This window comes from Channa argus, chromosome 3 (genome assembly GCF_033026475.1).
Source record: "Channa argus isolate prfri chromosome 3, Channa argus male v1.0, whole genome shotgun sequence".
Taxonomy (NCBI): Eukaryota; Metazoa; Chordata; class Actinopteri; order Anabantiformes; family Channidae; genus Channa; species Channa argus.
This window is the reverse complement of record NC_090199.1, coordinates 19,674,438-19,689,157: the sequence shown is the minus strand read 5'-3', so window position 1 is coordinate 19,689,157 and position 14,720 is coordinate 19,674,438. Positions and strand designations below refer to the sequence as shown.

At 37.4% G+C, this 14,720-nt stretch overlaps 1 protein-coding gene across 1 annotated transcript in view; it reads left to right on the top strand.

Moving 5' to 3' along the window:
- Positions 1-8,171, top strand: part of tusc3 (tumor suppressor candidate 3) — a 79,005-nt gene extending 70,834 nt beyond the window's left edge. The window contains exons 9-10 of the mRNA XM_067498079.1: positions 6,201-6,291; positions 7,908-8,171. Of these exons, the coding sequence (XP_067354180.1) occupies positions 6,201-6,291; positions 7,908-7,923 (107 nt within the window). The 3' untranslated portion in view covers positions 7,924-8,171. The remainder of the gene's footprint in view (positions 1-6,200; positions 6,292-7,907) is intronic.
- Positions 8,172-14,720: the final 6,549 nt, after the last annotated feature.

Here is a 14,720-nt window from a genome sequence, read left to right as displayed (position 1 = left end):
CGGGTGGAAAAAAGTGACAGGTGTGTTGTGTGATAAAAGAGTATCAGCAAGAATGAAAGGAAAGGTGTTAAAGACAGGAGGCAGAGCTGGAGGTAGCAGAACTTAAGATGTTGAGGTTCTCTTTGGGAGTGACAAGGATGGACAGGATCAGGAATCAGGATGTCAGAGGGACAGCTCATGTTAGATGTTTTGGAGATAAAGTCAGAGAGGCCAGATTGAGGTGGTTTGAACATGTTCAGAGGAGAAACTGTGAATATATCGGTAGAAGGATGCTGAGGTTGGAGCTGCCAGGAAGGAAGTCTAGCGGAAGACCAAAGAGGAGATTTATGGATGTAGTGAGAGAGGACATGAAGTTACTTGGTATGAGAGAAGAGGATGCAGAGGACAGGGTTAGATGGAGGCACATGATTTGCTGTTGCGACACCTTAAACAGAACAGCCGAAAGGAAAAGAAGAATGTTTATTCTAACTAAAGTGCACTAAATTGGGTGGGTAAATAATAAAAACACCAGTATTGTGCAGGTTGTTGCAGTAAGTGCTTGTTACTGTATATAGCTAACATTCCAAATGATCTGCAAATGGTTACAAAACAGGTCACAATTAGAAGCAATATTTTTTTTAAGGTAATGGGCCTGGTGGATCAGTTGGTACAGCATAGGTTTGGGATGCAGAAGGCCACGGGTTTGAATCCTGCCCCACCAGGTGTGGCCCCACCCATCCACCAAGTGCCACCTTGGTGCCAATCCCCAGCCTGGATAAAATGGGAGGGTTGCAGCAGGAAGGGAATCCAGCATAAAAACTCCAATGCCAAATCATATGCAGCACACATTCCGCTGTGGAGGCCCCTTAAGGGACCAGCTGAAAGTCATTGATCTTGTAAATTTTTCTTATGGCAGGTAGTGCTTAAACCCATTTAACTAGTCTACCTTAAAACTGAGATTAGGGCAACATATGTCGTGATCAAGAAATTACTTCTGAATAACAAATTTAAAAAAGATTAAAAGACAAACAACTATTTTAGCTATTAAGGTGTTTAAGCTCAAATTTGGGGCTGACTTGCCCACCCCATCATACACACACAAATGGGAAGTGGTCATATGACCCTACTTATGATTGCGTCCTTACTTTTAAAATTGTTCTTTTAATGTCCGAGCATAGTTTTTGCATAATCCCTAGATTATAAAAGGGAGGTTAGATATTAGATGGCTTGTACTGGTAATTACCTCAAACAGCTGCAGTTACACACAAGTGGATTTTAATTAGTCGGTGAGATGAAAAAAAGCCTTTTAGTCCTCTATGTTAGGCCAAACACTCAGGCACACACACACACACACACACACACACACACTCTAAAGGCAAGACTATCAACTTTCTGCTCTATTTTACCCATGAGTTCTCCTTCAAATGTTAAAGCTTGGCAATAAAATTCTAATGACTTCATAACTACTTCAAGACTCATTTCTCAGGACACACACACACATATACACAATTATGTGCTTACATGATTTTCTTTATGTGTAATACATTTCATGTTTAAAGTGCAGAAGACTCATTTATTAATTCTCTCCATGCTTCATCAATTTTGTTTTTTTCTTCTTCTTTTCTGTGTTCATATTCATCCTTTTTTCTCCATCTCATCCTTTCTCTCTCCAGTTCCTTTACGTCCAATCTTAGGTGCAGAAACTTTTATTATCGCAGGTACTTTAATTCAACCACCTCCTCTGTATAATTACAATCTGCTTATTTCAATAAACTGAAGGAAACACATCATGCAGATTATATCTTATGACTGCACAAGCAGCATCTGTAAATACTTACAGAAATTTGTTACATAAAGCAAACACAGTGTAAGCACAAATAGAATAAATAAAATTTAATAAAACTTTATTGTCCACTCAAGTAGTAAATTGTCTTTGGTTCAACAAAACAATTGTGTTGTGTTTACCATTGTGTAGCATCCCATCTTCTTTAACAACTGTCTGTAACTGTGTGGGAAGTGAGGAGACCAGATGCTGGAGTCTAGGAGAGGAATGTTGTCCCGTTCTTATCTAATCCAGGATTCTAACTGTTCAACAGTCCTGGGCCTTTGTTGGTGAAATCATGTTCACGTATGGCTTCTTTTTTGCATGACACAGCTTTGACTACTATTTTTTGGATGAACAGCAAACTGTGTTCACAGACAGTGATTTCTGGAAGTGTTCCTGAGCCGATGCACGTTGAGGAACATTTTTGTGAAATTGTTCCAAAATTTGTAGACACAGTTTGTCACAGATTGGTGAACCTCTGCCCATCTTTACATGTGAGAGGCTATACTTCTCTGAAATGCTCCTTTTTACCCAGTTATGTTATGGATCTATTGCCAATTAGCTGTCAAATGCTCCTCCATTTGTTTTTTATTTGTGGCAATTACTTTACAGCCTTTTGCTGCTGCTCTTCCAACTTTTTTGAGATGTGTTGCTGCCATCAAATTCAAAATGTTCAACATCTGATATGTTGTTTATGTTTTGTTGTAAATAATTTTTGGGTTGATGAGATTTGCAAATTGTTGCAATTTGTTTTTATGTATGTTTTACACATCTTCAAACACCCAACTTTTTTGGAATTGGCGCTGTAGACTCACATTTTAATTTAGCCAACTATCACGAATAATCCAATGAGAGAAGGTTTTTTTGTGATACATTCATGCAAATGAAATGATGTTCACAAAATGTATATTTTTAAAAAAGAACTAGGAAATAACAAGTAATAAAGTAATAATAGAAGAACCGAGTAAAAACATGCAATGCAATGTTAGCAGTGTTTTGTAGTCTTGCTACAAGTGTAATTGTAGGTTAGTCTTTCAACCAGAGTTCATGAGTAGCCCTCATGTTAAAGACAACATTCTTTATGCATCAGTGACATTTAAACCCTGACTGGTATTTACAACATCACACATCACACTCAGCAACTGCAGGCAGAGACGAATCGCACCTAACTACCAAATGCTTGTTATTGCGGCTTTAAGCTGGACTTTCTTAAAAACATATTTCTCCTCTAGTGTTTCTTGTAGAGTCTCTCAGGATAAACCACCCCAGTTGCTTGTAAATGGCTGCTTATGGTAAAGGGCTGCTTATATAGCACTTCTATCCAAAGCACTTTACAATGTAGCTTCTCATTCACAAACGCGTGCTTACAGTCCATACAAGGTGCTCACCTGAACCACCGGAGCAACTTGGGATTCAGTGTCTTGCCATAGCCAAGAGGGGCTGGGTAGCAAACCACTGAGCCTGTGGTCTGTGACAACTGCCTCACCAACTGAGCTACAGTTGCGTCTCTTTGTCTCACAAAAACACACCAAAAAAACTTAGAAAACCAGGCAAAAAGATGAACAAGCCATGGCAGTGGATTTTAGAGTTGTTACTTACTCATTCATTTCCAATTTAGAATCATAGTTGTATATTAATGATGTGGACACTTGAGAGCTAGAATATCATAGCCATTCAGCATTGGTTTTTAGCCTTGTCCTTTTACGTACTCTAGTTTTCTGCAGATTCTCAGAATCTTTATAACATATTTCAACAATATGTTCAACATATAACAAATTCTTTTCAAGTGAAAATGGAGAATAGGTATTTTTAAGTTGGTAAGGCCTTGAACCTTGCGTCATCCTTGCTTACGTAAGGTTTAGCGTCTCTGGGATGCGGCTTCTATGCGGAGAATGAATTTCATTGTGACATGTATGTTCAATATGTATATGTGCACGATGATAAGAATAAAGCATCCGTCCTATTCTTTTGCAATAATGTAATTAACTTTGAGGTGTTCCGCCAGTGGTTTTGGTTTGCTTGATTGTTCTTTCATGAGTAAGACGACTAAATCCTTTTGGTAAATGGAATAAAAAGCAGTGGATGAGACAGTACATTTCTGATTGTATCGATTGATAGGTGCTCTTAATCTCTCTTGCACCCAGCCACTAAACAAAGAAACTATTATTAAACTATTTAGCTTCATTGTATCTTTTCATATTTGTCCTGGTAAGGAGATAAACTTAACTTAATGATTTAACCATGCCAGTAGGACAAGGTCATAGATCTAAATATGTGAAGTGCATGTATGTGTCAATGCACAACATGGGTCAAAAGTGAGCAGTCTGAGTTTTTATTCTCTATATCATTGCAATTAAATTAAATTCATTGTTCTGTGTTCTAGGTATGCCTCAATGAACTTGTTTTTATCATCATACAGCCTTATTTAATTTTTTCCTTACCTTTTCAACAAAAAAACGTTTTTTATCACGATGCTTCTAAAGCACAACATGGGCCAAAAATGACCCATATCAATTTTCTAGTAATATTTGATTAGGTTAAGGTTACCTGAGAGTGACACATTTCACATTTCACCAGTTTACAGTTGTTAAACTACAAATACAGTTCTGGTCAATAACCATGTTATCAGAAGTATGTGTATGTGTGATAAAATGACAAACGTTGCAAAAATAAAATACATAAGTGTACCCAGGTGTGGCTGGGTGGGGCCACACCTGGTGGGGCAGGATTCAAACCCGTGGCCTTCTGCATCCCAAACCAATGCTGTACCCACTGATCTACCAGGCCCATTACCTTAAAAAATTTATGTACATAGGTTATTTAATTTTACATCAACCTTGATGTATTAATATAAAAACTATTTTTGTTCATAAGGTATGAAAGGAAAAATGGAAATAATGATTTCTGTTAAGCAAAAACAACATTAACATCACCCGATGCTAGGTGTCTTCTCTGGTGATGCTTTGTTAGGCCTTTCCTGCAGCTATCTTCTGTTCCTTCTCAGTTGGGGGTGTCCTGCCAGTAATTTGTCCTTATGAAATTAAATGCATGCTTAATTGCCAAGACCTGGCCATTGCAAAAAAAAATACATACAATAAAAGGGAATACTTAATAATTAAGTAGCCAGTAGGTCACAATACATACAATGATAAGCCACAACATTAAATACAATTGGTAGTTTCAATGTTGTGGTGGACTTCAGCATGGGAAAAATCTAGGTACACAGGGTACCTAGACTTTTACCACAACGTCAACAGGTGGCATTAATGTTGTGGCTGGTTGGACACACACACACACACACACACACAGACACACACTCAGAATATAAAATACTGAAGCCCTGAAGATGAATGACACTGTGTATACTGAAATTGACACTGAATCTCTCTTAGATTTTCACAGGCAAATCCTTTGTTCTGACATGGCCTCTCTCTCTCCCTCTCTCTCCCTCTCTCTCCCTTTTTCTCTCTTCCACATATGCACATGGATATCTCAATGTTTAGTCTCCAGGAGAGGTCCTCATCGTAATCCCTGATTAACAATATCAGGCGATGGTGACAGTTTAATTTAACACAGTGCTTCTCAAGGATTAGCTGTTACATGAGGGCGTGTGAATACACTCGTACACACCCCCCAACACACACACACACAAACACACACACACACACACACACACACACACACACACAAAGTTCTCCCGCAAATATCATGGTTTTGTATATTTTACTTTAGAATAGCCACTGAGGAAATAAGATGATAATAGCTGTAAACACAATTTTCTGCAACACAGCAGAGTTGACAATGAGAAAGAGGAAGTGGCACAGACATTGAGGGATTGTCCAAATAAAAGCAACTATTAAAGCGTTTTTGCATGACAGTGAGCACCAGGCAATGTTCCAGATCCCATTTTTACTAGCATTTTAGGACATTTTTTTAATCACTCAACTGTTTATATGTAGGCCTGTGTAGGTGCTAATATGCATATGTTTGAGTGTCTACCCCCAACATGAAAAGGAGAGGGTGTGTGTGTGTGTGTGTGTGTGCGCTCTGGCTAAACCCTGCAGGCACATTCAATTTGAACAGAGATCAAACACAGAGTTGCATCAGTGGTTATGATGTGCATGAAATAATTTAAATTGATGCCGTTAGCCAAGAATCAAATATTCTCACAGGCCATTGTCTAATAATTATTATGCACATATCAGGGTGTATACAGGGCTTGCAAAATTAAAAAAAAAAACATGTAAGCCTAAACACATAAAGTGTAGTTATAGTAACTTCAGCTTTAAAAATCTGTGTTACAGTTTTTGTTTTTTTATTTTGTATTTTATATTTTTATTCCGCCATTTTATCCGGCACTTTATGCTGATGACATTCTGCATGTGTCTCTTTGCAGTCATCTGCCTGGTTGGCCTTGGCCTAGTGGTGTTTTTCTTCAGCTTCCTGCTCTCCATTTTCAGATCCAAGTACCATGGATACCCCTACAGGTAACTATAGCAATCATAAGCTACCCCCATACAAATACGTGCAGCTAACACAATAGATATTTAAAAACACACTGAAGTTAAGATAAAATCATTGCAAAATTATTGCAAAGACAAAGAAAAAAATTCTTCTTTTCCCATTAATCCCATGATTTTAATTTATTCAACTGGAAAAACAACGAGGCCAATCTTACAGCTGAAACTTCTACAGAGGTTTGCAGTCTGACTTTGCTGAGTCATAACATGGTTTTGATGTTTTGCAGTTCACTCGATATACAATACAGTCACATTCCTACTACCTGAAGGTGCCCTGATTATTAGAAATCATGGATCATCACAAGTATTTTCTGTGCACTGTATGGAGTGAATGTGTTTGGACACTTGAATGCTGCTGCCTATTAAGCCATAACAGCAGCAATTTGGCCCCTCTTTGAGCTAAAGGTCACCACTACATAACAAAGATTTAATGTGTGACAGAAAAGAATTTTACTAGTCTGCACAGGCTGGGTCCAATTTGTTGCCACAGGAGCAGCTGTAGGATATTAGAGCACAACAGCGGATGCCTCTAGGTGCGGAAACTCACCCCTAGAGCTAAAGGAGATTGAAGATGATGAGTGCTCTTCACCAGGGCACATAATATATTGTGACGGGTGCTTGAACCCTGTTGTGACCTGCAGCTCAAAGAAGAAACTTATTAAATGTGCGCCAGTTCAGTGGAGGGCTTGAAGTTTATTAGTTAAACTAATAGCTGGTGAGTTAAGCTGTGGTATGAACCAGCTAACACTTTATTTTATAGGTCTGTAATTGCCAAATATGTTTCTACCTTCCAATAATTTTCCAGTAATGTGGTGCAAGAGTGAAATATTTAAAAATTGCCCACACTGACGAAACTACATTTTGTAAGGTCGGACGGCGTTGATAAGTCTGCTCTATTTGCCTCGTAGCTAAGCAATTCAACCATGCAAAAGAAAGGAAGAGGACAATCATTATTCATTGTGAGGCATGAGTTGTAGAGCAATAATGTAGCTGATTGTTATTAAAACAAAAATAAAAGCCTGAAGGACGTCTGGAAAATGCCTTCCAAATTCTTACAAAGTAAGATATTATTTGAGTCTGCATATTCTATATAAGCCAGTCCCTCCAGGATTTTGCTGACCTTTTGTTATTGTTGCAGCCTATGGCTGATTTTGTCACATTGTTTTAAATGTGCTTTCAAATTGCAAGATTACAACGAAAATTATTAGGGATTGGGTTGGGAAGTAATTTTTGCAATTACAACATTACATATTCCTGAAGGAACTGAGAAGTATTGTTGCATATGAATCATGCAAACAATGTGCAACAAGCCAGTACAGTTTTTTTTTTTTTTTTAACTAGTTTAGTGCAATATAAATAATCTTGAATTGCATATACTATCATCACTTGTTTCCTTTCTTATCTTATAAATGCAAATATATCTTCTGCAAGCATTTGGCCGTTTTATTACATGCTCATAGAAATTAAAGCAAGATATTTTAGGGTCTCTTTCCAAAATGTGTTGAGCAATACAAGCCAAAAAAACACTTTATTTATATCCTCTCTATTCCTACTGTTTGCTTTGTTTTTACTTCGTCTCTTAGCTTCCTTATTAAGTGAAAAAGGCAGAAGAAGAGGTCAGAGGATGGCAAAGAGGGAGTTGGTGAGGATGAGAGAAGTCGAGAAGATACTTGAAGAGGAGGAGGCCGTTTTACAATTGAGTATCGAGTGTATGGGGGGGGTTGTTTGTGTGTGCGTGTGTGTGCGCTTTTTTTTTGTTGTTGTTATCGACCGCTACCATCAGCTCTGCAAGCTGAATAGAAAACTGATTCCTTCTTACACTGGAAAATAAATGTGTTTGGCATGTCTGTGTTTTTGTCATTTCTTTGTGATTCCATTCAGTGGCTGAACATTTTGTGTGAGTTGTTACCCTGACCTGTGATTGTTGAATTTTGTTGTCTATTGGGTGTTATTTATGAAACCTGGGTTACAGGTGCACGGAGAGTAAGAGACAACTGATGTGACAGATAATAAAATGAAGTACTAAATCAAAGTACTAACTATTGTGATTTGTTGGTAATGATACTTACAAACCAGGTGTAACAACTATGAATTCAGTATTTCCAAGTGCTTGACACATCTTTCTTTGGTATTATGGTACATTATGCAGCCTGTGGAGAATCCATACATTAAATTTCTGCATCACCTTGTAGTCTTGGAGCTCAATCTAATTCACTTTCAGGAGCTAAAACCCCTTTATTGGGTTAACAAACAACTACAACGTTTTAGTCGCTGGGGGCTGTAGCTCAGTTGGTGGGGGAGTCGTTCACGAACCACAGGGTCAGTGGCTCGACTACCGATCCCCCTGGCTACATGCTGAAGTGTCCCCTAAGCAAAACACTGAACCCTACAGTTGTCCCTAGTGTCTGCTATTTGCTGGTCGATTGTATGGATACAAGTTTCTGCTAAATGACAAATTGTAATTGTTGTTGATCTCTTTACTATGAAATGTCAAAAAAACTGAACATAATAGTTTTATTTACATAATATTTAATGTACATTCAGCAAGTGGACATGTTCCTTAATCAGAAATACCAAAAAGGCTCAAGGAGGGTATAAAAAGGAAGTTTCTATTCTTTGGATGGGTGTCTTCTTAAAGGATCCGCTGCCTCTCCATTCTCATCAGACCACATAATCTTGTTCCAGAACTCATTTGGTTTTTTAAATGCTCCTGAACTTTCTCCATGTGTGCTGCTGTATGTCTAGAAGAAAGCAATGCTTCCTGTGTGCTTTTCTTAAAAACTCCAGACTTGTGCAGACTGTGGAGATGTGGAGTTTGTCAGGTCACCTGCTGTTTGATTAGGAATCTTACGTAGCTCACAGGGATTATGGCCTTTACCTTTGGTACTGGTCCCTAAACCGTTTAAAATTGTATTCTTATATATTTATATTCCCCAGCTTTATGAATGCTTACTAAATTCATTTTGAGATCTTCTGAAAGCTGTTTTCCTGATCCTATTGTTTTTTTTGCTCCGGGTAAAAATGCTTCAGGTTGCCCCTTGAGATCTACCCACTTGCAGATTTAAAGTGCAAGCCCAGTTTAACACACCTGGTACCTCTCATCAAGCATTCAGTGTTGTCATTTTTTATTTATTTTTAAATTTTGGTGTTTTGTCTTAAATTACATATTAATGTTATTTTACCTGGAGGGTTTATCAAGGGGGGTGCAAACGTTTGTAATTATTTTACTATAACTTTCTTTATATCAATTCCATGACCATTGTTGTTGTTTTTTGATGATAAAGGAACATTTGTACCTGCTGTGCATAAAATATGGTTAAAAAAAAACTTTATTTGGTTTTATTCTTGTGCTATGTCAATGTAAGGGAATGCAATTGTTTCCCTCAGCTGTACGAGACAGGACATAAAGCCAAGAAAAATGGATTTCAATTCTGCCTCCACAATCGTACTTTTTTCCTATAAATGATCATTCCCTTCTGGCTGCATTAACAGCAATTTTAAATCACTGATACAGAATGTCACCAAACGAACTGAGTCCACAGAAGACTGGCTGTGAGCCGTCAAAAAAATGTGTTGCTGAATGTGAGAAGCAAAGGTCAATTAGAAAATACATACATTTCTAATTCTTTCACTTTTGCACTGCCCACTAAACCTCTGAGTGGGCTGGAGCATTGAAACCATTTATGTAATCTGCTACGTGTGGGCAGACAGAGGAATGCTGCTGCAGATAGACCAGTTTTGTAAAATGTAATAAAAATATTCTCTTTCAATCTTCCAATTCATGGCTATTTCTTTAACACCAACTGCTTAGTGGTCTTCGACTTCCAGATGTGAGTGTGTGTAACTAGTGGTGTGATCAGGGTGCTGTTGAAGAAGAGAGGTGGGCTCTCAGTGAATCTACCTTTTATGTAAACAGGAACTGAAATTCTGAAATCCTTCTGACTTTCTCTCAATTCCATCTCACCACCTCAACAGTATTGTCTGTCTTATTACTACGAAAAAGTACTTCACATTGACCCTTGTTTTGAAACAGTTTCTTAAAACTATTTCCACTTTCACAAGAGTGTCCAAACTTTCTGTAACAAACTTTTAAATGCTTATTATTGTTAATCTAAATCCGGTTTCCCACAATCTTGACATTTTTACCTATAAATACATTTGTAATTCCTCCAGCAACAGCTTCATTATCTCCAGCAAAATCCGTGCAGTGGAATTTGGCCACAATGATTTAAAGGCTATTTCCATCTGGTAGTTTGACTTAACAATGATCAGAGTTTCTACAATAACATTTTAAAGGCTGTTTTTTGTTTGTCAATGTGTATTTTTCAACATGTTTGCATTTTTATCAATAAAAACAATTAGGACTCCTCTAGCTGTAATGTGTCATCAATAAGTTTATGAACTATATGTTTTCTTTTTTCAAGTAAATGCGGGAATCATACTGTACATGAACATTTAAAATAAATCTGATAGATCCAAACTGTTACCAGCACAGTTACTTCCTGGGCACCCCAGAACCTCAATCTGGTCCTAGCAAGCTTTAAAGTAGGAGTAAAACAATGAGAGTAATACCTACCTCAACCATGTCAGCCAGTCGAGTTGCAGTGAAAAACTGCTGCTTCTGTAAAACAGTTCTGATCAACAGCACTGATAGCTGAGTCGTGGAGAGCCATAGAACAAAATGTTAGCAAATGTCACCTTTAGGGTGTGTGTAAGTATTGGCACATGAACTGAAATCAATTGGATATTAGTCAGAGGGGAGATGTGGATGAAATTATGTGACACATCACATCACAGCATGCTAATTAGCCACAAATTCAGGTATGAATTAGATTCTTTTCCATTATTGATGTGTGAATTTTACCCTGCATAAAAACATGTTCACTCTGGGAAACTATGTTCACTGAATTCATCAGAGTTTGGTAACTCCACAATTGTGCCACAGACAACTACAATTAGAACTTTAAAAAGAGGCTTTAAAAAAAAAAACTTTACCAAATACTTTAATATTTGTCCCAGTTATGCTAATAATAGAGTATTAAACACGCTAATTATTGTCTAATGTACGTTTTTAAACCTTGAAATTTGTGTTACTTCCTGCTTTTTTTGTGGTATATTTCTTTATCAACCTATTTCTTTAGCAAACATCCAGGAGAAGATGAAGATGGGTGATTGCTGACATCAATCCTGGAATTATTTAAATTACTATTACATTACTATCTCTAAACTCTTCATCAATGGTTTTGCGCTGTGTGCATTTTCAGAGTTTTTCTCAGCTTTGTTTACATGTTCTAATTCTTTCTGAGATGATAAAGACAAGACATTATTGAATGTAAGATGATTTTTATGATTGGCGGTGCAACAGGTCACACAGATAGTAATTACTTCATGTCCATTCATCCATATTTTGTATTTGTTTTTATTTGCAGCAGAATGAATTTCATCTGTTCATCGCAGTTTTCACTTTCAAAGCGTACTTTTTAATTTGGTTTAAGTAGTGAACAATAGGCCATCAAGAAATACTTTTCATCGTAGTTATCGTTGAGGAAATGAACACTGATTCATTGTGCCTTCAAGCCTGTACATACTAGGATTTGCCTCTGCCGCTGTGATGAGAAAACATTCATAAATTTAATTGAAATGTGTTACACAATTTACTAGCTGTTCCCTGGTACGAGTTGCTGCAGAACCAAAATAAAATCAGCTTGGTAAAAAAAAATGAATAGACTTTCTGAACAACAATAGAACCAATTCATAAGAGAGGAAACCTTTCAAATATATGTTTGCATTGTGTGACTGCTTGTTCTTGTTCTTGTTCTTTTGTACCCATTAATGTTTATTTGTATACCTCCATGTTTAGCTGCAAAAAATCAAAGAAATTAAATTGGCATTTGGACAGTGACAGCAGGTTTGACATTTGTAAGGGTCAGTGGGGACATTGTACAGATAGCAGGGACAGTTTGAACTTATCTAGGAGCCTCTTTCTGATTTCAGATGTTCTGAATAATTGCTTGCTGTTTGAATTACTCACAGCCGACACACTCTTCTTAATGTCCCCTAATAGCATCAATTGGGTATTTGCATCTATGCATCACGTGTTCATCAACTCTTGATGTGACCTGAGTAGTAAACAGAATATTGGTGTGTGCAGTGAGCATTTTCACAATCTTGATACTGTAAATGCTGCAAATTTCTGACTCTGCTGCTGCTATTTGTGAACCACTCTGCAACGAGATTGTTTAATCATTGGAATAAAGTTTTGGTAAACTTCAGTTACTTATTCCACTTAGTTATTACAGGTATAATTCTAAATTCACAGCTACAGGTGAGTTGTTTGTCCGTTTTGCTGCACTCTGTCATCTTATCTGATTTATCTTATCTGACCAATATGTCGAGACCCTGCTTTGGTGTGACAAACTTTGAAGAAACTCTTCTGCTGCCTGTCTGGTCATGGCATGATGCTACCTCACTAGCTCTTCTCTCATCTGTAGTCCACAAACACTTTCTCCAGGCATCCACAGTACAGCTACAGTAATTATCATCAGAGCGCTGCTTCAGTTGTTGCTGTTTCATTGCATCAGTGTCTGTGTGTGTGTGTGTGTATACACATTTGTGCTTCTGTCTTTATCTGTGTCAACATGGATTGTGTTTGTGTGTAGGTCTGTACGTACATATACTTTGGTAACTGGTTGTGTAAGTTGGAGCTTGTGATTGTAGATTGGGGAGAATAGGACCATATGATTACATAGGTTTGTGTCTCGTCTCTCAGAAATGGCTGTTTCCCTGCAAAGTTTCCCCTCTTTGAAGACATGTCTGAAAAAAAGAATCTGTGTGATGCTGGGAGAAATGAGAAGTTCATTTCTACAGGAAACAGCTAAATAATTAATGAAAAAACGTAGATTACTTCATACTTTATTTGCTATCTTATTCTTTCCGACAGTGATGATGCCTGGTTGCCTCCGTTTTTTGTTTTTTTTTCCCTCTTAACACTTCCTAAGGTCAGGTCTGTTTGAAAGCTCAGTTCTTGGTGTGTTGCTGTTAAATACCTTGATCCGCCAAAGCATTAGCACTGGTGGTCTTATGAAAAAGGTCAGCACGGCCACTCTAAGCAGTCTGTAGCCACACAGCAAAATGTGATACACTGAGTCCAGAGGTGGTGTTCAAGTAAAAGTACAGTTATTGGCCTATATAAGCTATATACTGCAAGTACCACTTGCACTGCAGATTATCTGCATTTTACCCAAGGTACAAAAGTAAAAGTACTCCGCAAAACGTGTACAGAAATACATAAAAAAAATAAGGATCAAAGATAACTATTGGTAAAAGGTGGTTAACCCACATCAGCAATTATTATGTCATGATATTTGAAAAAAAATTATATTTTAATATTAAAACCAAAATGTAGTGTTATTGTTGTGGCTATTTGATGATCAGAGTCAAATTCTTTTTAAAGAAACCAGCCGGACTTAATGTTTTAGCTGATGTTTGCTCTTTATTTTTTTATATTGCAGTGCTGTCATCAGTTACAAACTATAATCACATTAAGTAATAGTGATAATAGTGATTTTTTTTCAGTCTGCTAGAGTCCTGGAATAAATGAACAGCAGCTTTTTAGTTTAAGGCTGGTGGACTTTGCATTAACCCTAACATTAACATTAAACACAATTCACTGAATGTTCTGTATCTCAATGTGTCATGTCAGACTCTTTTTTTATTTCTGTCAGTCTTTGCGACATCCTTAAGGGCCGATGACCATCCTCTACAACATCTCTACAATATCACGGCACTGATGAGAAACAAAACTTATTGCGGGGAGGACGATTCCAGGACCAATGCTTTGCCTTTCTCTGCCGTTGCCATTCAAACCGGATCCTGCCTGCGGATAAGCCTCAATCTGCCCTTAAACATAATCACTAAGATTTACAGCAATCACAGCAGCATTACCTGGGATCTAAACAAGAAGGAGACCGAAAGGATGCAGAGTCTGTCAAGAAGAAAAAGCATAAATAAAACGGTAAGTTTACAGATAGTAATGAATGATGTGGTAGCGTGACAGCTTATGAGGTGCAAGAGTCAGAATCTACCTCTTCTGTTTGCACTGGGTCTCATTTCTGATGAAAAATATTAATCACAGACAGGAAGGAAAAGAATCTGTGTGTGAAGTCAAGGAAGGAGGAGAGTTAATGTCTTTTTTTTGTGAAAATTTTTTTTTCTCTTTTGGAAGATATCAGGTTATATTGAAATCGATCAAAAACTTTTAACTTCTCAAAAGTTCTTCCACTTGTGATCCACTTTCATCTGGCAACAGAAACGTGTATCTTTCTGTGATCAATCTTAAAAGGAAAATTTAAAGCTTGGAGAAACATTTATGTATTTTTAAAAACATCATTAAACAG